Here is a 25,501-nt window from a genome sequence, read left to right on the forward strand (position 1 = left end):
AATGATGTTGGGGTATCCAGTGGGGGCGGAAGTCATATTTCAGGGTGTCCGTGCCACTCTTAATCACAACCCTGTTAAAATGTAGCGGCAGTACGTGCACTCATTGGCGCCCCCACCAGCTGGTAGCGCTCTAGGCGACCGCCAAGCTTGCCTATGCCTAGAAACGGTACTGAATTTACTTATTACAACTTTGACTATGGTTAAAAGTAAACTAAAATGTAACTTAGGCCTAATGTTCACATTGCAGTTTAACCTGTGGTAGGCCTACTAAAAATGGTTTTGAATATTGATATTTTTCAATGTATTATATCAAAGTTACAAATTCAAGTTTCATGAAAACACATATGACAAGGACTCAAGCATGTTAGTGTCAAAGAAACCAAACTGTTCATAAGATAATCATGCATTAATGAGATAGCAGAAACTCCGAACAACATGTCAATTTGTGGGAGGTGCCTTTAATCTATATTAGTCTTGATAAACGGTGACTTTGTAGTGACTGTTAGATGGATGAGAGAAAGTCATTTTTTGCTTGTGGATTAATACAATTAGTGATTGTGAATCTTCTCTATCAAACTCAAAATAATGCAATTTTAATAGATTATGCTAATTACATCAGAATAGTTTCCACGGAGGTAATGTATGTGAATGATAGATTATCGATATAATCTGTGAAGAATTTTATAACAACAGCAATTGTTCCAAACGTTGAAATGTAAACTTTTTATATGTTGTTTTATTTTGCATTGACAGTCAAATGCTTATGTAATTGTCATTGCTTTTTTTAATTCTTTTTATATTTCAGTGAATTTGTATCAGGTGTTACAAAGCTGTTCTAGAGTCATGACTCCCACAAATGTTACTGTCTTTACTGAATTCTATCTGCTGGGATTTCCAGGACTCCATCCACAGTATTATGGAACCGTGGGAACCCTTTTGTTCTTTGTCTTCTTGACACTAGCAGGAGGAAATATCTTTATTATTGCATTTATTGCTTATGAGAGAAGTCTTCAGAAACCCACCTATTTAATCATCTGTAATCTTGCAGTGTCTGATCTTGCTTTTGGAACCGTCACGCTGCCTAAAGCCATTGCAAAATACTTTTTCAATAGCAGTGAGATACCATTTTATAGCTGCTTTGTGCAGATGTTTTTTGTTCACTACTTAGGGAGTATTAACTCTTTTATAATGCTATTAATGGCTATTGATCGGTTTGTTGCAGTGTGTAACCCGCTGAGATACTGTGTCCTTATTACAAATAAGACAATTTTATTGGCATGTGCAGTGATTTGGATCATCTGTATTTCATGGCTGACAGTCATTGTTTATCATGCCTTCGATGAGCCCTACTGTGGTTGCAATGTAATAACCCAAAATTACTGTTATCAAAATTCAATAATTAAACTGTCTTGTGGAGACGTAAGGCAGAAAAAGTTTTTTTCATTTTCATGTGCCATGTTTGTTCTCAGTGTTGTTTTTATTAAAATGTAAGGTCCCACTTTATATGAAGTGTCCCTAATACCTGTGTAATTACATAGAAACTAGATGTGTACGTAGTATGTAACCACAGTGTAAGTACACATTGGTACATAGTATTGACAGATCTAATATTTCTGTAACTACACACATGTAACAACCCTCAAAATGGTATGTGTAAGTACAAATGTGTAACAGGACATTGGTAACAACACTTTTTTCACTTCACTAAGTACTCGTGTAACAGGAATTATATAACTATATTTTGTAACAACAGTATGTATAAGAGTAATTGAAACAATTTGATCCAGGGGGTAGAAACGGGTAGGTTTAGGGATATGTAAAGTGGGAGGAGTTGGATCTCGAGCTGGTGGAGTTGATGCTCCACTGTAATACCAGTGTACTTAAATGGTAACTCCTCAGGAACTGTCCACATAATATAAAGTGTAACATTCTGGACACCAACCACAATTTATATGTAAAGCCTAACTTACTGGCCACTGCTGTGTAACATCAAATTTATTACATGGTAAATCCATAAGAATTGTCTACTTAATATAAAGTGTAACACTTTCTTTACAGAAAAAAAGTGCTGTTAGTCCTGTTACACATTTGTACTTTCATTACCAAAAAGTGTTATTACCAATGTCCTGTTACACATTTGTACTTATACCATTCAGTGGGTTGTTACATATGTGTAGTTACACAAACATTAGAGCTATAGATACTATGTACCAATGTGTACTTACACTGTTGTTACATACTACGTACACATCTAGTTACTATGTAAGTACACAGGTATTAGGGACACTTAATATAAAGTGGGACCAAATGTAATACTTAATCACACAAGCCTGTCTTTAGTCCATCAATATCTCATTATATTTTAGTTTTAAATATTGATATAAGAGAACTGATCCCTAAATTAAGTCATTTAGTTAAGAAAAAAACCTGTCTATATGTGCATTATACTGTCCAGAGATCAACAAGACTAACAAACTATCTTTATTTCTATTATATATATATATAATAATCTGGGACACTGGGTAATCTGGGACACCTAAACTCCAGTGTGTTTATTTCCTGATCTAATAAAATTTAGTCAACAGGACTTTTACTATAATTTTAGCATGGATGTCATGTGACTGAAATGGGGGTGATTCCACAGAAAGGGGCAGGGCACTTGTCAATCAAGAAGCTCCCCTGGGAATTGCATGACAAGGTCAATGACATAGGATTCTGACTAGATTAATGTTAAGGACATGAATCTGTTATAAATAAGACAATGTTCCTAATTGTTGTCAAATTATGTTTGTGATCTATTCAAGCAACACATTTATTATTTTTTTCCCACATTATCAAATATGATTGAGAATGTGGGACAGCATGCTTTGGGTAATCTGGGACAGTCTTCAAATGGGGGAAATATGCATTTAGGGACTTTATAAATCTAATGACAAGGGCTAATATATGCCATAATGAGAAATGGGTGTTAATGCTGGAGGGTATAACATTGCAACCCATTCTCACACCCAACTCGTCACATATTGAAGCTTGGTCAGGACCACTTGGCGTCTCTTTTTGACGCTCAAGGTACCCTTTAGCGTCATTTTTCAACTTGCAGGTTCCTCCGTTGCTTTAAATAGGAAACCCCTAGCGTCAATATGCCGACGCCATACTGGGAATTTTATCATCATAATTAAATTATATATTGGGTAATAACATTGCCAATATTGCATATATGTTGGGGTGTGATTTTTCAATGTAAACAGCCACAACAGTTTTATTTATATTACATAATTTACACATTTATGAGCACATAACCCAACCCTGCCCCTAAACCTACCATTTGTCAATAAACACAAGATATAACAGGCAGCTACAACTACCGTCATAATTTATTAAAAAAATAGTAATATTCCAAGTCTTCCGAGGCAAAACATTTGATTTGTGAGAGGAATAGACGCGATCGCCATCTCTGTCCGCCATTAAGCTCATCCTGTATGCTGCAGTCTGTGAGCGAATTCAAAAAATGCCGCCAGAAGAAGCCTTACGTCAGCCTTGGTTGTGAAATGCTAATGGCTCTTGTGTGTCTCGTGACCGATTGCGTTATGCTGTTCTGACAGGCTATTGGTTCTTGTGTGTCTCGTGACCGATTGCGTTATGCTGTTCTGACAGGCTATTGGTTCTTGTGTGTCTCGTGACCGATTGCGTTATGCTGTTCTGACAGGCTATTGGTTCTTGTGTGTCTCGTGACCGATTGCGTTATGCTGTTCTGACAGGCTATTGGTTCTTGTGTGTCTCGTGACCAATTGCGTCATGCTGCGGGACAGGAGTATGCTTTTCAATGAGAGGTGAGCACGTTAACAGAGAGGGTTAGGTGCTCCAATAAAAGTATAAATTTATATACAATTATTTCTATTTTTTACAAATGCATGCAAACCATTAAACTAAGACAAACAACGGAGGAGAACGTGTTGTCATTTTCCATAAGCGTCTTGACCTGACGCATGAAGCAAGCAATTGAAAGCAATGGAGTTCCTATTTTGTCATATACTGATGCCTAGGGGCACTTTTGGCGTCTTCATAGTGATGCGAAAGGCGTTTGACCATGCTTCAGTTTTTGAGGCCTTGGGACTGAGAATGGGTTGAACATTAGCACAAGTTCACAGTAGCTAGAGAGATGCTACAGAGACAGAATCTGAGAAACGTATTCCAATAGAAAGCAAAGGTATCAGGATGAAGTAAACCGTTAATTTAATTTCCCAAATTCCCAGTTAGTTTAGTATATACAACGGTTCAAATCACTGAGCAGGTTTGTGTTCTGTTCACAAACGCGCACACACACACACACAGACACACAAACACACACCCCACACACACAGTCATTAGTCAGCTAAAATATGAAAGGGTGATTCTTAGACTATGGGCACTTTTATGTTCTTTGGTCATATTTTTAAAAATACATATAATTTTGGACAAATTCCTCTTTCTTTGTCAAACTAACAATAAAACCACCTTAAAAACGTTTTACTACCTTTCTATTATGATTTTTTTCATACTTTTCAACCTCCTTATAGGTGCCAAAATCACGTTTTCTCCTTGTCGCACACCCAGACTTTTAAACTTTAACAATGAAAATACAGTTTAAAAATATTACTTATCTGGTAACTATTAATGTACTCAAATTAAGCACTAGTAAAATAATTAAAATACATTATAGTATTTAATGTGAGACCACTATCAATATTACTTTTTATACAAAATATAGCTGTCGCACAGTATTGGTGTCATTTCCACCACAACACTATAATGTCCCTTTAAAAAGTTTGTGTGAAAGATTGTTTAGGTGGTTTCTATGGAAATGTTCAGTGACATCAGAGCACATGTTGGACATGGAGGGAATTTAAATTTTCATCAACAACATGTGAAGAAAAATCAAGGTAAATATTGCTTGATCAGTTAATATATTTATTCTACGTCATTTCCAAACATGCTTCAAGGGTGTTTTTAAAAAGCTAAAAATTTTAAGTTAAATAAGAGTATTTTGCATACATGAAATGGTAAGTATTAATTCAAAGCTAATCAGTGAAGCTATCTTCCATTTTTTCACAAAAAACTACAGAAATGTCATTTCCACCACAGTCATTTCCACCACACTGCCTCTGTGGTGGAAATGACATTTATGGTTACAAAGTACAATTGATATGTTTAATGACTTTGGGAATTGAATTTAATGAGTGTGATGACTTTTCTAATAAATATCTCTGCTGTTTCTCTACATTCACATTAATTCATTATCATTTCCACAAACCCCTGTCATTTCCACCACCACCCTGTCATTTCCGTCACCACACATTTTTTTTAAATATTTAAAAAGTTCTCATTACAAATTAAAAATGTATCCACAATTTATGAGATTATGCTCTACTTAATATAAAAAATCAAGTTATTTATTTTCTAATAAGCTCTTACCAAACCAATATTAAATTTAAGAGTGTGACAGGTGTACAGTTCAGCATTTGGTCCTTAGAGTCAGTCAGTCAGTCATATTTATTTATAAAGCACATTTAAAAACAACGGCTGTTGGCCAAAGTGCTGTACAAAATTAAAACATATTTAAAACATATACCAAAATACAAGAATAAACAAAACACAGCAACAGATAGTACACTACAGTTATGCCACTGTGCTCACTTGAGACCATGTGCAACAGTAAATAAGTACGTTTTAAGAAGAGACTTAAAATCAGCGTATGTTGGAGCAGATCTTATATAAAATGGCAAATTGTTCCAAAGCTGTGGGGCAACCACTGAAAAGGCACGGTCACCTTTCAATTTCAGGCGTGTCCTTGGAACAGTCAACTGAAGACTACTGGTTGATCGAAGTTCCCTAGAAGCACTACAGTAAAACAGGAGATCGGAGATATATGACAGAGCCAGTCCATGCAAACCTTTGTATACAAACAGTAATGTTTTAAAATGGATACGATATTTAACTGGGAGCCAGTGAAGAGAGATCAGCACTGGCGAAATATGTTCCCTCTTTCTTGTTCCAGTTAACAATCTAGCAGCAGCATTTTGAACAAGTTGAAGACGTGAAAGTAGGGACTGTGAAATACCCGAGTACAATCCATTACAATAGTCTAATCTGGATGAGATAAAAATCAAAGAGCAGTTAATTTATCTCATTGACAAATGTATGATTATTGTACATTGTGGAAAAACTGCTAAAACTAGTTACAAAAATGATCTTAGAGCGAGGAAGAGAGAGAAGGAAATAAGAGAAATACAAAGAAGCTAAACCAATGGAATGAGAGTAGAATGAAGGGAGCTATTGGTGATATTGTGTTTGGCATGCATAAAGTATGAAGAATATAGGCTTTTTTAGGCCTAATACATATGTCCCAGATTACAAAGTGACCTGTCCCAGATTATCAAATTCAGGCAGAATTTTTATTTTTGTCACAAAAACATTTAACATTTAACATTTAATTTAATATATATATATATATATTATGTTACAATTAGAGTAAACATACCAAGGCAAAAAGGCTCCTGTCTCTAGGTTTGGGCCCACTGATCCAGGCCAAATATCTTCTACAGAGCCTCCAAGAGTCAAGAGACACAAGAGTCATGATTTTGGTATATCGTTGTCGGAGATAGCGCCTCCCAAAGTTGAAATTTTGACCGGGAATAACTCAACCCAGGCGGGGACAAACTCTACCAAACTCAGGGAAAAATTAGACCTCCAGGGCCCCTATCCAACGCCGCCTACCCCGCGCCCAAAGTCCCTCGGGGGCCGAAGATACGGGCCTCCAAAGTTTAAACTTTGACCAGGAATAACTCACCCTAGGCGGGGACAAACTCTACCAAATTCGGGGTGTTAGTAGACCTCCAGGGCCCCTATCCAACGCCGCCTACCCCGAGCACTAAGTCCCTCGGGGGCCAGAGATACGGGCCTACAAAGTTGAAACTTTGACCGGGAATAACTCAACCCAGGCAGGGACAAACTCCACCAAACTCGGAGCAAAATTAGACCTCCGGGGCCCCTATCCAACCCCTACCCCGAGCCCAAAGTCCCTCGGGGGCCGGAGATACAGGCCCCCAAACTTGAAACTTTGACCGGGATCAACTCAAACCAGACGGGGGCAAACTCCACCAAACTTGGGGCAAAATTAGACCTCCACAGCCCCTATCCAACGCTGCCTTCCCCGTGCCCAAAGTCCCTCGGGGGCCTGGGGAGACATGTCTCTGGGCCTGGCGTCGCTTGAAAAAGCCCCTGGAGCTTAGCTTTCACCGTTACCGACAACCGGACCAAGGGGCGCTGGGGAAGTGCCCACCCCAGCCAGGGAAACGTGTCTCTGGGCCTGGCGTCGCTTGAAAAAGCCCCTGGAGCTTAGCCTTCACCGTTTCCGTTCAGATATTCATATCTTGTTGTCATACAGTACCGTTTCTAGGCATAGGCAAGCTAGGCGGTCATCTAGAGAGCCACCAGCTGGAGGGGGCACCAATGAGCACACGTACTGCCGCTACATTTTAACAGGGTTGTGATCAGGAGTGGCACGGACACCCTGAAATATGATTGCCGCCCCCACTGGATACCCCAACATCATTAGAGTACTGTCATTCTGACAATGCCTGTATGCCATTGGATCAGAGCGCTGTCAATTGCTGCCTCTGATTGTTGCATGCAAAGTTTGCATTTGGATTTGGATTGCTCAAAAATGCCATTAGATCAGTGGGTTCTGTCAGTGCTTTGGCAAGGTAAGGCTTTTTTTTGCCATGCAAGTTCAAAGGCCAATTTAAAATATTGGTACATAAAAAGTGCACAAAATCAGTATTTTGTTTTGACAGTATTTGTGGCAGTCGAGAAATCATGTTTCATGTGAAACTGGTCTAAAATGTGTGCGTTTTTGCGCTAATGCATTGTTAAAGGTTCAGTGTGTCGTGTAATATTCCCATATAAAACTTTTACAGACAATTAAAAAATATTGGTGTAGTAAAATTTGGTAATTCACAAGATCAATACATACTTTATTAAACCGCTTTGTCAGATTTAACGCATGTGTCAAAATGCTGAATCAATTAATTCGCTTTAAAAAAAAAAATAATTAATTCGCTTCAACAGCGCTTAAAGGGAGCAGCGTCATACATATATAGAGGGCAGAGTGTCACATTGTTTAAAGGGGAAGTTCACGCATCAATGAGTAATAAAAGAACAAGCTGCATTCTGACTACTTTTATGTCACTGATCAGGCTTTTATAGGCCTATGTAGTTTGGGGTAACAAAGGGTTTTATAGGTTTGACTGAAATAATAATGCAATAACTGACACAACAACAACAAAACAATTGAACAAAAAAAAACAGATAAAGTCAAAAAGTAGCCATTGATAATATCTAAACATATTCAAATCCAAATGTAAAAAAATTCATTTATGTGTGATGACAATTTCTTAGCAACTAGGGATTGTTACATAGATCTATTCAGTCATCCAGTGACTATAATGGTATCACAGATAATAAATTGTTCAAAATGTTTTATCTTAACAGTCAATTTACAAATAGGCCTAATGCATTCAGATTTGTGGAACTCATAATGCGCTGAATTTCCACAAATTAGTGACGTTACTATGACAACCAATTTGAATGTGACAAGAAACTGATGTCTGAAAAAGAAATTATATATATATAATATACATGTAATAGGGATTTCGCCTAGGGCGTCAAAATGGCTAGAAACGGCCCTGTTGTCATATCTTGTGTTTCACAGCTTTAGTCAGATAGTGACAATCATCTTACAAGAACATGGTTCAGGGTTTTAAATAAAAACATTTTATTAAGTTTTCAATTCATTTAGTTTTTAACAATTATTAGAGATAATTTCACATATTTTGCATTATATGAAATATATACTTAGCCACTGGACACAATCAAGCACAAAAATGTTTTGTCAGAAACAAAGCTCATGTGGTCACACGAGAACCGTCAAACAATATGTCACTGTGTGGGAGGTTTCTTTCGTCTTAAGAGAGAGATGAAAAACAGCGGATTTAGTGTGTCATTATCTGATGGACACTGATACAGAAGGTATCATTTCATTTCTTCTATATATGGCAAATGCCTGAATGCTTAGGATCCAGCAAGATTAAACAATTATAGGCTACTATTTATATTTTGCATTACACATCTGGTTTTCTATGGAAGTAATTTTAAGTAATGGCCTGAAATGGTTCAACTTGGCAATATATTCCTTAATATTTTGTATATTTTTGGTATGTCATTATATATGCTTTCCACGTCAGCTTTGTTGTCCTTTTTTTTTTTTTTCTTTCTTGTAGCGTACACAAGTTGGTAACTGCAAAGCTATTCTAGAGTCATGACTCCCACAAATGTCACTGTCTTTACTGAATTCTATCTGCTGGGATTTCCAGGACTCCATCCACAGTATTATGGAGCCGTGGGAACCCTTTTGTTCTTTGTCTACTTGACACTAGCAGGAGGAAATATCTTTATTATTGCATTTATTGCTTATGAAAGAAGCCTTCAGAAACCCACCTATTTAATCTACTGTATTCTTGCAGTGTCTGATCTTGCTTTTGGAACTGTCACGCTGCCTAAAGCCATTGCAAAATATCTTTTCAGTATCGACACTATATCATTTCATAGCTGTTTTGTGCAGATGTTTCTTGTTCACTACTTAGGGAGCATTAATGCTTTTGTCATACTGTTAGTGGCCATTGATCGGTTTGTTGCGGTGCGTAACCCACTGAGATACTGTGTCCTTATTACAAACAAGACCGTTTTTGTTGTATGTAGCATGATTTGGACAATGTTGATACCTCTGATAGCGGTCATTGTTTATCATGCCTTAGATGAGCCCTACTGCAATTCTAACATAATAACCCAAATTTATTGTGAACGAAATGCAATAATTAAACTCTCTTGTCGAGACATAAAACAGAAAAGGCTGTTTGCATTTTCATGTGCCATGTTTATTCTTTTGAGCCCTTTGACTTTTATTATATTTTCTTTTATTGCCATCTTCACATCTGTTTTGAAAATCTCAAACATTCAGGCTCGATATAAGACATTATCAACTTGCACTCCTCAGCTTTTTATTGTTTTTCTGTATTATGTCCCCAGATGTGTTGTCTATACATTTGATTTGACAGCTGCATTCACTCCTGACCTTCGGATTATGTTAACTATGTGGTACAATCTACTTCCACCTGTCGTCAATCCAATGATATACTGCTTCAGAACCAAAGAAATCAAAGATGCATTAAGGAGGAAAATGAGACAGAGAAAAGTTAGTATGCAGATGGACATGCTGTTGGGCAGAGCCTAAAATATTTCAGTGTTGTGTAGTTTACTCTATACACACTCAAAAAATGGTACAAATTCTGTCACTGTGACAGTACTCTTTCAAAAGGTTCACCTTTGTAACTTATTTTACCCTAAAATATCAATATTAGTACCTTATAAGGTATATAATACTGTTAGTATCTAAACTTGTACAAATTAGTACCTTTTGAAAGGGTACTATCCCAGTCACAACTTTTGACTTTTTTTTTTCTGAGAGTATTCCATGTTTATTTTTCAGATATTTCTTACTTCCTTGTTATTCTGTCTGTGAATGTTCTAATCAGACTAATGACATGTTTCTACCATTTTATTTTTGAGAGAAGAAGAGTTTTTCCACCAGTAATTGTCTTAATAATGGGTAAACTACCAACCCAAGAAATACATAAATTAATTTGTGAAATCGTCTTTCCTCTGAACAATGGACAGTAAGTGTTCTGAATAAACCATTCATTTTCTAAAGGCTTACACTGTATAATTAATGTTAAAGTTCTGGGCTGTTTTTATGTTCTTTTTCTGTGGTGATGAATCTCTGAAAATACATAAAATTCAGATTTATAAAAGATTACTTTCTTTTTTTCATTTCCTTTGAAATGTGGTTCTTTGTTAAATAATGTAAATATTTACCATATAATATTTTCCTGGATTGCTTCCTGGATTCTTGCCATTCATTTGAATTTGAAAATAATCATAAAGTTTATTTCTTTGGTTTATTAAAAGCATAACTAAGAAAACACATCAAATAAGTGAGAAATATTAAATATTTTAGACTATTATATGCTTCAGTATGCTAAGGTGCAGCTAAACGGATAATAGATAAAGTAAAAATCCAATATAACTAATGCCCTAAAGGTGTTTTCCCCTGTTCTGCTTACAAGAACAATTTTGTTCTCTGAGTATTATATGCGACTCTGGACCACAAAACCAGTCATAAGTGTCAATTTTTTTAAAAACTGAGATTTCTACATCAGCTGAAAGCTGAATAAATAAGCTTTCCGTTGATGTATGGTTTGTTAGGATATGACAATATTTGGCCAAGATACAACTATTTGAAAATCTGGAATCTGAGGGTGCAAAAAAAAAATCTAAATACTGAGAAAATCGCCTTTAAAGTTGTCCAAATCAAGTTCTTAGCTATGCATATTACCGATTAAAAAAAAAAAAAAGTTGATACATTTACGGTAGGAAATTCACTAAATACACTGTAAAAAAAAAATTCCGTAAAAAAACGGATAATGTACTGGCAGAAAATTACCAGGACATTTTCTGTTAAATTTACGGACATTTCCTTCCACATTAAAAAGGAAAATTCTGTAGATTTACATTTTCTTCTGTACCATAAACGGACAATCCGTTTTGCAGAAATTTCTAAAAAATTATAGCATAGGCCTATCTTTAGTAGCAAATAAATCCAACACAATATATACAAATTGAACATGGTTTATTTTTACCTCATGTAAACATTCTTAAAAGTGCCTTCAGTAGTTTTTATTTGCCTTTAACAGGTGAAGACAAAAATATTATTACATCAATTAATTTAACAATGTGTTTTCGTTTTAAACGGCACCAGGCAGAAAAAAGAAAAATGAGCAGCTACTTGTACAATATTGGTGTTGCACCAAATAGTGGTCGCAAAGATAAACTTCACTGTGAAACAGTCAAGATTCAAAACATTTTCAAATACATGGGAAAAAATTAACACAAAGACAGGGCTGTCATTAATAACGATTGCTACAGACTTCTAGTCAATAGTCAAGTGAAATGTTATTTAAAAGGACAGTTCACATCAAAAATGTGAATTCTGTCATCTACAATTGACATGGTACTGCAAAAAAACAAACAAAAAAAACACTTTCTTGTACATCATTTGAAAATAAAGAACAAAGATTCATGCACTCATGCCTAACATTTCAATGTGAAACTAAGAGAACTATACAATCTAAATTAAGAGCGGGGCTCCAAGTGTTTGTGTGCTTTTAGTATCTCTTGCCATGTGCCAACTTGGGGAAACTACTATTTTTATTTTTTTTTCCTTTTGCTGCATGTTCAGTCCAAGTTCCATGTTGAGATTTGAAAAAAGTTCAAATTGTACATGGATTCTCGAAGTTGTTCATACATGAGTCTTGGAAGCATAGGTTCCCTTCATCTGAACCGTCGACCCTCGTTCAGGATTTCTTCACCGGAAGACTGGAAATGACAAGAAATTAAATGAATGAAAATGAAGTATAGAGTAACGTGCAGAACAGGTTGAGATTGAATTATCAAGTTCCAGTTCAAACATTGTTTATAAAATGCTAAACTTGCATTTCCAGTGGTCTCCAATTGTATCCGTCATGTGATCTTGTCAACAATGTTTTATGATATACTTAAAGGGTTACTCCACCCCAAAATGAAAATTCTGTCATTAATCACTTCTCCCCATATCGTTCCAAATCCATAAAAGCTTTGTTCGTTTTCAGAACACAATTTAAGATATTTTGGCCCAGAAAAGTATGAAAAGCATCGTCAAAATATTGCATCTGCCATCAGTGGTTCAATCTGAACTTTATGAAGTGATGAGAATACTTTTTGTACACAAAGAAAATAAAAATAACGACTTTATTCAACAATTCGTCGCATCTGCGTCACAGTAGCGCCATTTTGGAGAATACCCGCTGAACGCAAACTGCGTACGCTGTTCTGTGTCAGCCGCACCACACGGATACGCTGTTTTTGTTAAATAACGACTTGAATAAAGTTATTTTTATATTCTTTGCGTACAAAAAGTATTCTCATCACTTCATAAAGTTCAGATTGAACTACTGATGGCAGATGGACTGTTTTAACGATGTCCTTATACTACGTTTCTGTGCCTTAAATGTATAAGGACCCTTGCTGTCTATGGAGAGTCAGAAAGCTCTCAGACTTCATAAAAAAATATCGTAATTTGTGTTGCAAAGATGAAGGAAGGTCTTATGGGTTTGGAACGGCATGAGGGCGAGTAATTAATGACAGAAATTTCATTTTTGAGTGAACTAACCCCTTTGATTATTTTCAACTAAACAGCAAAACTACAAAATGCTTTATACAGTTTCATTACATATGTTCCTTACATTTGTATGAATTCCAACGTAGGTGCCATCTCCTCGATGTTTTATGTTTAAAATAAAATGAAGAGAATGTGTAGCTCAGCCACAATGGGGGAGGACATGATAAGTTCTTGAATGACAGCAATCTGGAATCACCAATAACAATAAAAAAATAAGAAATTATAAACAACACATTGTAAATTCAGAAAGTCACTCCAAACATTGATTAAATCTTTCCTACACAAAGAACTTCAATAACAAAGTCAACTGAATAAACGACTCAATTACTAATTTTTGTCAGTACTGAACATCCCTAAAGGTAAATAAAAATGGAAGCATATGGGTAGCAAACTTCAATTTGAAATATGCAAAATGGCAATGCATTGCAATACATAAAATGGCAATGTAGTTCTGTATTTTTATTTACATTTTGCCATACATGCGTCCAAATTTTAGTGTAAAATGAAAATTCAGTTATATAATTTACATTTCTCCTTTTCTACACTACTTTTAATATGCAAATTAAAAACATATTTTAACACTTTATAAGTTAATTATTCACAATATTAAATTAATTAAAACAAAAATTATTACCCAAATTGATTAGATGTGTTTAACATGTCCAAGCAAAAACTGTAGCAAAATTATCATTTAAATGCTGTTTTTCCTAAATGCATTTAGACTTAGGGGTAGGACACTTGGGATTGCATTTCCATCATAATACCGCATGATAATTGTAGCAAAATGCAGTGAGAATTTGAGGATGCATTCTGAGCCAAAGGTGCAGCAAAAGGGTAGCAAAATGCTGATTTAAATGTCTTTTATTTTTCTTAAATGCATTGACACTTACATATAAGACATTTCAATAACATTTTCATTTAATACCCCGCAATGAATAAGTCAATGTGGAAAGCGTTTGGTTGACAGTGAATATTGACCTATTGTGCGTCCTGTTGCTGAGCCCCACCTAACGATTGACAGGTCAGGGGCACGTTGCATTTTCAAATGCATTTCAAATCCACATTGACTTTTGTCAAATATGACACATTTATGTATGGGAAAATGTCAATTTAAATACAGAAATGCATTGCCATTTTACATATTGCATTGCCATTTTGCATTTCAAACTGAATTTTGCTCCCCATATGCTTCCATAAATAAAAACTGTAGTGTTAATAAATAAAACAGAATACAAACCATTGATAAGAATGTAGGGGGTACTTGGGATGCACAATACAGCAGCAATTACGACCTGTCATTAGAAAAGAAAACAGAAGAAACAATTAATGTCATGAACTGCTGTCCCTTTAAAACATGACTCACATCGACGCACATCTGACACATCCCAACTTTACATCAGTCAAGATATTTTAACTTATTTAAAACTGTCACTAACCAAAAATGGTCATTTTGACATAATTTTGTGTGCTTTTGTCCGTGTAAGTGCGAGAGAACTCGATGCGCTCCTGACGCGCGGTCTGAAGCGTGTGCGTTCACCGACAGCGTGCCAGTAACGTTACCGAACAAACTTCTCGTGTGTGTGTGTGTGTGTGTGTGTGTGTGTGTGTGTGTGTGTAACAAACAAGACAATAAAATGTCTAAACCTACCTCGTTTGGCAGAAAAGTTGCGTTATCCTTGAATAATTCCGTGATGTCAGATCTTCACCTAGTCCGATCTCTTTTAAAGAATAAAAGAAAAACACAGTTGTACGACACTTCAGATTTAACGTTATCACAGCTGCTTAACATCACCTCAGTAACGTTAACATGCCGGATGCTTTACGGCACGCGCAGTAAAAAATACACCGCATCAACAACAATTAAAAGTTAATAAACTTATTTATAAAACTGAAAGTGAGCACACTGTAACACGTAACTTACCTCCACGTCGAGTGAGATGCTGAAAATGTCAAATGCGACGGCTCTGACATTCATTTGGCAAACAAGGAAGACAGCAACTAAGTTAACGTTACAGTTTGTTACATTTAACAAAATATAATTTACCACGGAAGTGTAAAAACGGTTTCTCAAACCCGAAATCCGACTTTAAAATGAAATTTTTACCGAGACTATCTCTGTGAATAATGGCATCTGCTCAAGCACTGTTTTCGCGCCGATAATCGACTGAGCTTCTTGTTCCCACAATGCAAAGCGTAATTAAAAAAATACGAAAAACACCTGTAAAAACCAAATACGGAAAATTCCTTCAAATTATTATGGTATATTGTACTGTATTTTTACGAAAAATTTTACAGTGTATCTTCATGGAACATGATCTTTACTTAATAGCCTAATGATTTTTGGCATAAAAGAAAAATGGATAATTTTGACCCATACAATGTATTTTTGGCTATTGCTACAAATATACCCCAGTGACTTAAAACTGGTTTTGTGGTCCAGGGTCACATACAGTTTTTCTCAATCGATTTGACACATTTCTCCAAACTCAGGTCACTGTTCTCAAAACAGTTCACACAGTGATCTGAACACTTTGTAATTGTCCTAAACAGATTGTACATTTTCATTTATTTCATACAAATTACAAATCATGCAAATAATTTTCTCCAAAAAATGAACAAAACTCTCTAATGTTTTCATAATAGTTAATACAACCAACCAATACCTTTAAATGTCTGAAAAAAGGTTTTACACAACATTGATGTACCATTTGTCCAAACACAAACAAAACTCCGCAATTTGTCATTCTATCAAATGAACATGGTATATTTTCGATTGGCCCTAAAATTATAACTGATTATACACAACACAGGAAATGCAGTTTTCCTAATCACTTACACGTTTATCACAATTGCTTTAGAGTAATAATAAAAGGGAAAGTATACAAAGAGCAAGAACAAATATGCAAAAAATAGTTATAATAATAATAAAATATAAATAACAATATAATAAAAAAATTAAAATGGGGGGGGGGGGCAGAAGAGGTGTAAGTCTATAAGGCAGTGGAGTGGGTGGAGAAAGAGGTGTAATGAGAGAGAGAAGAAGAAGAAGAGTGGAACAAGTAGAAAGAGATGAGCAGAGAGGAAGATGTGAGAAAAGAGGAGAGGAGAAGGAGAGGGAGAAGAGATGTGTAGAGAGGAGGGCATTGGTGTAGTGGAAATAGCAAGAGCAGAAACTGTAAGAAGACATGCAAGGAAGTGGACAGCAGGGTGGAAGGAGAAGTAGAAGGTACAGACAAATTTCAAATGAAATCAGAATTACCCTAATTGACCATGTTAGAAATCATGGCCTCTCCTTTAGAGAAGTGTTGTACTATGATTGTTGATGGTTCAAATTTTTAGTCCTCCTAGGACAACTTCTGTTATTTATTGTAAATATCCCAAAGTTTTTCAGAATTGACGTTTGAGATCATTCAGGTGGACAATCAAGATTATTTTGAATGAAACAGGAGCATTGTTGACATGGTCCAGAACAACACCACCAGCCACAAAGGAAGAGGCCTGTGGAGATGTTGAGACAGGAGCTTGTCAAGTATGGATTCAATCTCCTCACATTTTTTCCCCTGTGATGCAAGTGCAGAAAATATGTAGTGTAGATAAAATGAAATTCTCTTCCAGACGCAAATGAAAGGCAAGATAAATAATTCAGGATAATTCATGTATACTGCTAACACATGTGTGTGTGTATATACAGTGGTGGTCAAAATTATTAGAACACTATATTTTCACCAGTTAAAAATATTCCAGTTATTTTTGCATATTTGCATATTTTTTGCATATTTATCACACTTAAAAGATTTGGTCCCACTTTATATTAGGTGGCCTTAATTACTATGTACTTACATTTAAATTAATCATTTGGTACAATGCACTTATTGTGTATATACATGTTTTCACATTGTACTTATATTTTTAAAAATACCTATATGTAAGTACATCTGTAATTAATTTCTGTAATTACATTTATAATTATGCTGTCGACCCATCCTTTACACTTTAACCCACCCTTAAACCTACCCATACCACCAAACCTGTCCCTAACCTTACCCGTATCCCACCTCAATAGTAGCAATAGTGTTTTGCAATACAGTATGAACACAATAAGTACATTGTACTTATTTTTTTAATGTAAGTACATAGTAGTTAAGGCCACCTAATATAAAGTGTGACCAAAGATTTAGATACTCAAACAAATTTGAATATTACGCAAAGATAATGCAAGTAAATAAAAATGCAGTTTTTAAATGATGATTTCATTTATTAAGGGAAAAAAAGGTGTCTAAACCCATCTGGCCCTATGTGAAAAATGAATTGCCCCCTCCTGTTAAATCATGAAAGAACTGTGATTAACCACATTATTTTAGAAAGCTGAGTTAAATTTCACTAGCCACACCCAGGCCTGATTACTGCCAAACCTGTTGAATCAAGAAATCACATAAATAGAACCTGTCTTACAAAGTGAAGCATGCTTAAAGAGCAACACATCATGCCACGATCTAAAGAAATTCAAGAACAGATGAGAAACAAAATATTTTAAATTTATCAGTCTGGAAAGGGTTATAAACCATTTCTAAGGCTTTGGGACTCCAGCGAACCACAGTCAGAGCCATTATCCACAAATGGAGAAAACTTGGAACAGTGGTGAACCTTCCCAGGAGTGGCCGGCCTACCAAAATTACTCCAAGAGCGCAATGACGACTCATACAGGAGGTCATAAAAGAACCCAGAACAACATCTAAAGAACTGCAGGCCTCACTTGCCTCAATTAAGGTCAGTGTTCATGATTCAACAATAAGAAAGAGACTGGGCAAAAACAGTATCCATGGGGGAGTTCCAAGGCAAAAGCCACTGCTGACCAAAAAGAACACAAAGGCTCGTCTCACATTTGTCAAACAATATCTTGATTATCCCCAAGACTTTTGGGCAAATATTTTGTGGACTGATGAGACAAAAGTTGATTTTTTTGGAACGTGCGTGTCCTGTTACATCTGGCATAAAACCAACACAGCATTTCATAAAAAGAACATCATACCGACAGTCAAACATGGTGGTGGTAGTGTGATGGTCTGAGGCTGCTTTGCAGCTTCAGAACCTGGATGACTTGCCATAATTGATGGAACCATGAATTCTGCACTCTATCAGAAAATCCTGAAGGAGAATGTCCGGCCATCAGTTTGTGACCTCAAGCTCAAGCACACTTGGGTTATGCAGCAGGACAATGATCCCAAACACACCAGCAAGTCCACCGCTGAATGTATCAAGAAAAACTAAATTAAGGTTTTGGAGTGGCCAAATCAAAGTCCAGACTTAAATCCGATTGAGATGCTGTGGCATGACCTTAAACAGTCCTTTCATGCTTGAAAACCATCCAATGTGGCTAAATTAAAACAATTCTGCAAAGAAGAGTGGGCCAAAATTCCTCCACAGTGATGTCAAAGACTCATATAACTATATATATCGCAAATGATTGATTGCAGTTGTTCCTGCAAAGGGTGGCTCAACCAGTTTTCAGATTTTGGGGGCAATTACTTTTTCACGTAGTGCCAGGCAGGTTTGAACTGCTTTTTTCCCTTAATAAATGAAATCATTATTTCAAAACTGCATTTTGTTTTTACTCAGGTTATCATTGTGTAATATTAACATTTGTTTTGATGATCTGAATCATTCAAGTGTGACAAATATGCAAAAATAAAAAAACAGGAAGGGGGCAAAAACTTTTTAACACCACTGTATGTATATGTATGTATGTACATACATATATATATATACAGTGGGGCAAAAAAGTATTTAGTCAGCCACCAATTGTGCAAGTTCTCCCACTTAAAAAGATGAGAGAGGCCTGTAATTTTCATCATAGGTATACCTCAACTATGAGAGACAAAATGAGAAGAAAAAAAATCCAGAAAATCACATTGTAGGATTTTTAAAGAATTTATTTGCAAATTATGGTGGAAAATAAGTATTTGGTCAATAACAAAATTTCATCTCAATACTTTGTTATACTTTATATATACTTTATACTTTGTTGGCAATGACAGAGGTCAAACGTTTTCTGTAAGTCTTCACAAGGTTCTCACACACTGTTGCTGGTATTTTGGCCCATTCCTCCATGCAGATCTCCTCTAGAGCAGTAATGTTTTGGGGCTGTCGCTGGGCAACACGGACTTTCAACTCCCTCCAAAGATTTTTGCTCACAGTTCTTGTGATCATTTTGACCCCACGGGGTGAGATCTTGCGTGGAGCCCCAGATCGAGGGAGATTATCAGTGGTCTTGTATGTCTTCCATTTTCTAATAATTGCTCCCACAGTTGATTTCTTCACATCAAGCTGCTTACCTATTGCAGATTCAGTCTTCCCAGCCTGGTGCAGGTCTACAATTTTGTTTCTGGTGTCCTTTGACAGCTCTTTGGTCTTGGCCATGGTGGAGTTTGGAGTTGGACTGTTTGAGGTTGTGGACAGGTGTCTTTTATACTGATAACAAGTTCAAACAGATGCCATTAATACAGGTAACGCGTGGAGGACAAAGGAGCCTCTTAAAGAATAAGTTACAGGTCTGTGAGAGCCAGAAGTCTTGCTTGTTTATTTTACCGAGGAATTTACCAATTAATTCTTTAAAAATCCTACAATGTGATTTTCTGGATTTTTTTTTCTCATTTTGTCTCTGATAGTTGAGGTATACCTTTGATGAAAATTACAGGCCTTTTTAAGTGGGAGAACTTGCACAATTGGTGGCTGACTAAATACTTTTTTGCCCCACTGTATACACTGAACAAAATTATAAACGCAACACTTTTGTTTTTTCCCCCATTTTTCATGAGCTGAACTTTTTCTATGTACAAAAAAAGGCCTATTTCTTTCTAATATTGTTCACAAATCTGTCTAAATCTGTGTTAGTGAGCACTTCTCCTTTGCCGAGATACTCCATCCACCTCACAGATGTGGCATATCAAGATGCTGATTAGACAGCATGATTATTGTACAGGTGTGCCTTAGGCTGACCACAATAAAAGGCCACTCTAAAATGTGCAGTTTTATCACACAGCACAATGCCACAGATGTCGCAAGTTTTGAGGGAGCGTGCAATTGGCATGCTGACTGCAGGAATGTCCACCAGAGCTGTTGCCCGTGAATTGAATGTTCATTTCTCTACCATAAGCCGTCTCCAAAGGCATTTCAGAGAATTTGGCAGTACATCCAACCAGCCTCACAACCGCAGACCACATGTAACCACACCAGCCCAGGACCTCCACATCCAGCATCTTCACCTCCAAGATCGTCTGAGACCAGCCACCCGGACAGCTGCCGCAACAATCGGTTTGCATAACCAAAGAATTTCTGCACAAACTGTCAGAAACCATCTCAGGGAAGCTCATCTGCATGCTCGTCGTCCTCACCGGGGTCTCGCCCTGACTGCAGTTCGTCATCGTAACCGACTTGAGTGGGCAGATGCTCACATTCGATGGCGTCTGGCACTTTGGAGAGGTGTTCTCTTCACCGATGAATCCTGGTTTTCACTGTACAGCATTGTACAGCACTGTGGCAGACAGCGTGTATGGCTTCGTGCGGGTGAGCGGTTTGTTGATGTCAATGTTGTGGATCGAGTGGCCCACGGTGGCGGTGGTGTTATGGTATGGGCAATCGTATGTTATGGACAACGAACACATTTTATTGATGGCATTTTGAATGCACAGAGATACCATGACGAGATCCTGAGGCCCATTGTTGTGCCATTCATCCAAGACCATCACCTCATGTTGCAGCATGATAATGCACGGCCCCATGTTGCAAGGATCTGTACACAATTCCTGGAAGCTGAAAACATCCCAGTTCTTGCATGGCCAGCATACTCACTGGACATGTCACCCATTGAGCATGTTTGAGATGCTCTGGATCGGCGTATACGACAGCGTGTTCCCGTTCCTGCCAATATCCAGCAACTTCGCACAGCCATTGAAGAGGAGTGGACCAACATTTCACAGGCCACAATCGACAACCTGATCAACTCTATGCGAAGGAGATGTGTTGCACTGCGTGAGGCAAATGGTGGTCACACCAGATACTGAGAGGCACACAATCCATGATTTACTGTTTGAGAATCATCAAAATTAAAAGAAATAAACATTTGAAATATATCAGTCTGTGTGTAATGAATGAATATAATATACAAGTTTCACTTTTTGATGATATTCTAATTATATCACCAGCACCTGTATATGTGATGCAACCACTGAAATACCTACAGGTGTTTGGATTATGCTTGTTATGTGGTGCAGTATTTTCACGCCTGTTGTTAACCCAATGATTTACTGTTTGAGAACTCAGGAAATCAAGACGGTCTTCATGAAGAGAATGAGAGGGAAAAAAGTCAACCTTCAACTGAAATCATCATCACGCTGAGACAAAGATACATGCTCAATGAACATGTATATCTATATGTTATACAGTGGGGCAAAAAAGTATTTAGTCAGCCAATTGTGCAAGTTCTCCCACTTAAAAAGATGAGAGAGGCCTTTAATTTTCATCATAGGTATACCTCAACTATGAGAGACAAAATGAGAAAAAAAAAAATCCAGAAAATCACATTGTAGGATTTTTAAAGAATTAATTTGCAAATTATGGTGGAAAATAAGTATTTGGTCAATAACAAAATTGTTGCAGAGTAAGGATACATTACATACTTTGTTGCATATTTAACCATTTATTGACCATTTTTATTGCCTAATAAAAAACATAACCAAAAACATATTTAGCCATGACATTTCAAAAATCACTCTTTACAGTCACTTTTCCAAAAACATCATACTCTATTCATTAATAGTCATCTGTTGATTAAATAAATAAATTTTCTTAAAAAAGAAAAAAAATAGAAAAGAAAATACTGTGTCCTAAATTATAGAAATAAAAATTCCTCTGAATTATTACAATGTGCCTTTAAAATGTAAATAGCACATTAAAATTATATATATATTTTTTTTATCTTGCTTGTGAGTATAATTATTAATCTATTTTTTATATGTTTAAGGGGAAAATTAATAACCATTTCTCATGCATTTTTATTTTAGCAGACACAAAATGTTGTCAGTCCAAAATGTTCTGCTTTAAAAATAAAAGCTGGAATTTTACATGTCTTGTTAATTTTACCATGTTTGGAAAAATGTGATTATATATATATATATATATATATATATATATATATATATATATATATTATTTTATTTATTTATTTATTTATTTTTCAAGCATTTTGCTGTTTTAGATTTTGCTGAGGACGTCACTAAATAACTAATAATATTTTCAACACAGATCAGAAGATCTCTGTTTAAATGTATAATAGTATATTTCCAAAACTCTCAAAGTATTGTCAAGAAACAGCAGGTTGCCATTGTTTTTGTTTGTTTTGTTTTGTTTGTTTTGTTTTGCAGCCAATGTTATGAGATTGTACAGAAATTGATTTTCAAAAATAAATTAACATTAACATTTTCAAAATACTGTATGAATTAGCATGTACATCAAATGTATTGCAAACTAATACCCAGCTACAACATACAACATTTCATTCAGTATAAAAACACAATTCAGCTCATCTTTGACATTTTAATTATTAAAAAAATCATAGTTCAGCTCCATAAAACCTGTAGAATCAGTCATGAACCGAGTGTAATAGGACATAAGCAGAAAAAAATGCTAAAGATCTGACAACAGATGGCGCCAATGTAACAAGATTATTATGCTCCTCAAATACTGTTTTACATACAGATATAAAAATATTGATGATTATTGATGATGGGGGGGGGGGGGGGATAAAACTCAACCAAAGTTCAACTGTATTGACTTAATAACTGTTATAGCACAATATAATGTTGTGTATTCACATTTAACAAAATTAATTTCTTAATATTTCAATTGAATAGTCAACCGTATCAAAAGCTAACAAAGACATTAAATGGCCACTAGATGGCGCCCAAACTCCAGAAGAGTTGTTTGGTGTAGTAAATGTATTTTTTTCTTCTTCATTTGATCAAACCTCAAGATGTCACTATTGGTTTGGGTCAGTGTTGTGATTAACGAGCTGAAAAAGTTATTAAACTTTCAAAAAAATAAATTCTTATTTAGTTATATGTTTTGGATTTCTGAATTTAATAATTAAAGGGACAAACCAATATTCACCCTATTTTTATAAACATCTTTAATTTAGGTATCAGATAAAGTAAACTGCACATGAGTGCTTGCCTTCAGGTGGATGTTCATCTTTGTCATGTGAGCTGATGAGAGACAGTTCTCTATCACAGTCAAACTCTGAGCCGGTGAAGGAGCAGTGACTTTCACTCTCTGATGATGTCTCTACTGGCCCGTCTCTGCACGGCTTTATGGGACACTCTGTGATATTCTGATTAGAGTACCCCTTGTGGTTCTGTGGGTTGTTCAGTTTCTCAACCTCGTCTGCTGAGAGATGTTGTGGAGGGCCTGTGAGATCAGGAGCCAGCTTTCTCTTGAAGAACAGATGGGATTGATGTTGCCACTGGTTTATATCACCTCCAGATGTTCTCTGATGAAGTTTGGGAGATAGATTATGATTAGTTTGAGGTTGCATGATGGATTGAGAAACTATTGGATTGCCATTCACCTGTTCTCCACGTTCATCCTCCTTCTTCAGCTGTAGGGTCTTCACATCTGAGTATGTGCTGTCAATCTCATAGTACTCCAGTTCACTCCCTCCAAAACCTGAGACATGACAAGAAGGCCCACTCTCAGTATAGCTTTCCACTCCTTGCATAGGATCCCTTGGTTTTATCAGATCTGGTTGCTTGCTGGCTTCATTTTGACACATTTTGAGGACACTCATCAAGAGGACCTAAACTAAATCCCAGGTTATCCTAGGTTTGCTTGGTGGCATGAGGTAGATTTGACTCCTCTTTTCGCCATCACAGAGTTTGTCTTGTCTTCTGAGGATAATACAGAGAACTAGGATCAGAAGAATGAGGACAATGGGAAGAATGACTGCTACAATCCATACAGGGACTTTGCTCTCTTGGGTTTGAGAACAGGCCTCGCTGTGGACGACGTCAGATGAGCAAGATCCACATGAAGACACATTGTACAGACAGATACACCAGTAGTCATCTTTGGAAGAAGAACCACAGTCACTATCATTCCAGCAGGGCTCAGACAGACAGGAATCCTTCAGACATGGAGTCAGAACACAGTGGTTTGGAGAAACGCAGAAGGTTTGGAAGACAGGCGGGCTGGAGTTGGCATCGACTATCTCATTGTAGCCGTTGTATGACAGGAGATGGCCATTGAATTTGATGTATTCCACACATCCTCTGAAACCTGGAAAACCAAGAAAAGCAACATAACCGACAAAATATAAAGGTTTTGTTATCACTGGAAATTTTAATAAATGCTAAATTGGTTATGAAAAGAGTTGTTTCATAATTTATACATTTTGCAACACTGACACCTAACATACGAAAAAAATAACCAATGTTCAAATTCTATTCTATAATAACCCTGCTTTTGACAATAAAATTTGCAGTATTGTATAACCAACTAAGCAACAAATCAAAGGCAATCTAACCTAAACTTTGGATAATCTTTGGGACATCTTTAGATTCTTTCAGTGGAGCAGAGCCCAGAAAATGGTCTCCACTAGAATGTGGGGTGAGTTATGGTGCCATTGGTGGTGTTCACTACAGGCCGTTCATCCAGAAACAGAGTCATGTATGAGCCTCTTCTGCGCAGATGAAGAACATGCCACTGTCCATCAGACACATTTCCCTCTATTGAGAGCTCTAGCCACTGACCAGATGTGACATTGGTGAACACATACAGAGGTTTTCCATCTGACATCTGAGAAGGCAAGAGAAAACATGTTATGAACTGAATGGGCAGATTTATGGTATCAGATAACATTGACAGTGTAGTTCAGATATTGTAGATTTGAGTTTATCAAAGGTGTTTAGTAGTTTAGTACTGTCGTGTAACCATAATGTTTTGGATGTTTCATATTTCAAAAGTGTAGCCACAGGACAAAAACAGTTTTAACATGAGTTTAGTGTGAAAAAAATTGCTTATTAACCTGTTTTCCCGTTCTGTTTTAAAATACATATTGTATAAATTTTTATTTGTAATTTT

The 25,501-nt window shown here is 36.3% G+C and overlaps 2 protein-coding genes and 1 long non-coding RNA gene across 3 annotated transcripts; 2 read left to right on the forward strand and 1 right to left on the reverse strand.

Annotated features, from left to right (window-relative positions):
• Positions 1 to 843: 843 nt before the first annotated feature.
• On the forward strand, positions 844 to 1,491 carry LOC131554212 (olfactory receptor 52E8-like). Its single transcript, XM_058799412.1, has one exon. The coding sequence runs from the start codon at positions 844 to 846 to the stop codon at positions 1,489 to 1,491; it is 648 nt and encodes a 215-aa protein (XP_058655395.1).
• Positions 1,492 to 9,355: 7,864 nt separating this feature from the next.
• On the forward strand, positions 9,356 to 10,327 carry LOC131554213 (olfactory receptor 1500-like). The gene has a single exon (XM_058799413.1). The coding sequence runs from the start codon at positions 9,356 to 9,358 to the stop codon at positions 10,325 to 10,327; it is 972 nt and encodes a 323-aa protein (XP_058655396.1).
• A 1,494-nt stretch (positions 10,328 to 11,821) lies between these two features.
• LOC131520803 (uncharacterized) lies at positions 11,822 to 15,511 on the reverse strand. The gene is made up of 5 exons (XR_009266139.1): positions 15,291 to 15,511; positions 15,018 to 15,087; positions 14,607 to 14,661; positions 13,434 to 13,555; positions 11,822 to 12,528 (listed from the first exon to the last, which is right to left on the reverse strand). It is a non-coding gene; the product is annotated as an uncharacterized LOC131520803 (long non-coding RNA).
• Positions 15,512 to 25,501: the final 9,990 nt, after the last annotated feature.

This window comes from Onychostoma macrolepis, chromosome 15 (genome assembly GCF_012432095.1).
Source record: "Onychostoma macrolepis isolate SWU-2019 chromosome 15, ASM1243209v1, whole genome shotgun sequence".
In the NCBI taxonomy this organism is placed as follows: Eukaryota; Metazoa; Chordata; class Actinopteri; order Cypriniformes; family Cyprinidae; genus Onychostoma; species Onychostoma macrolepis.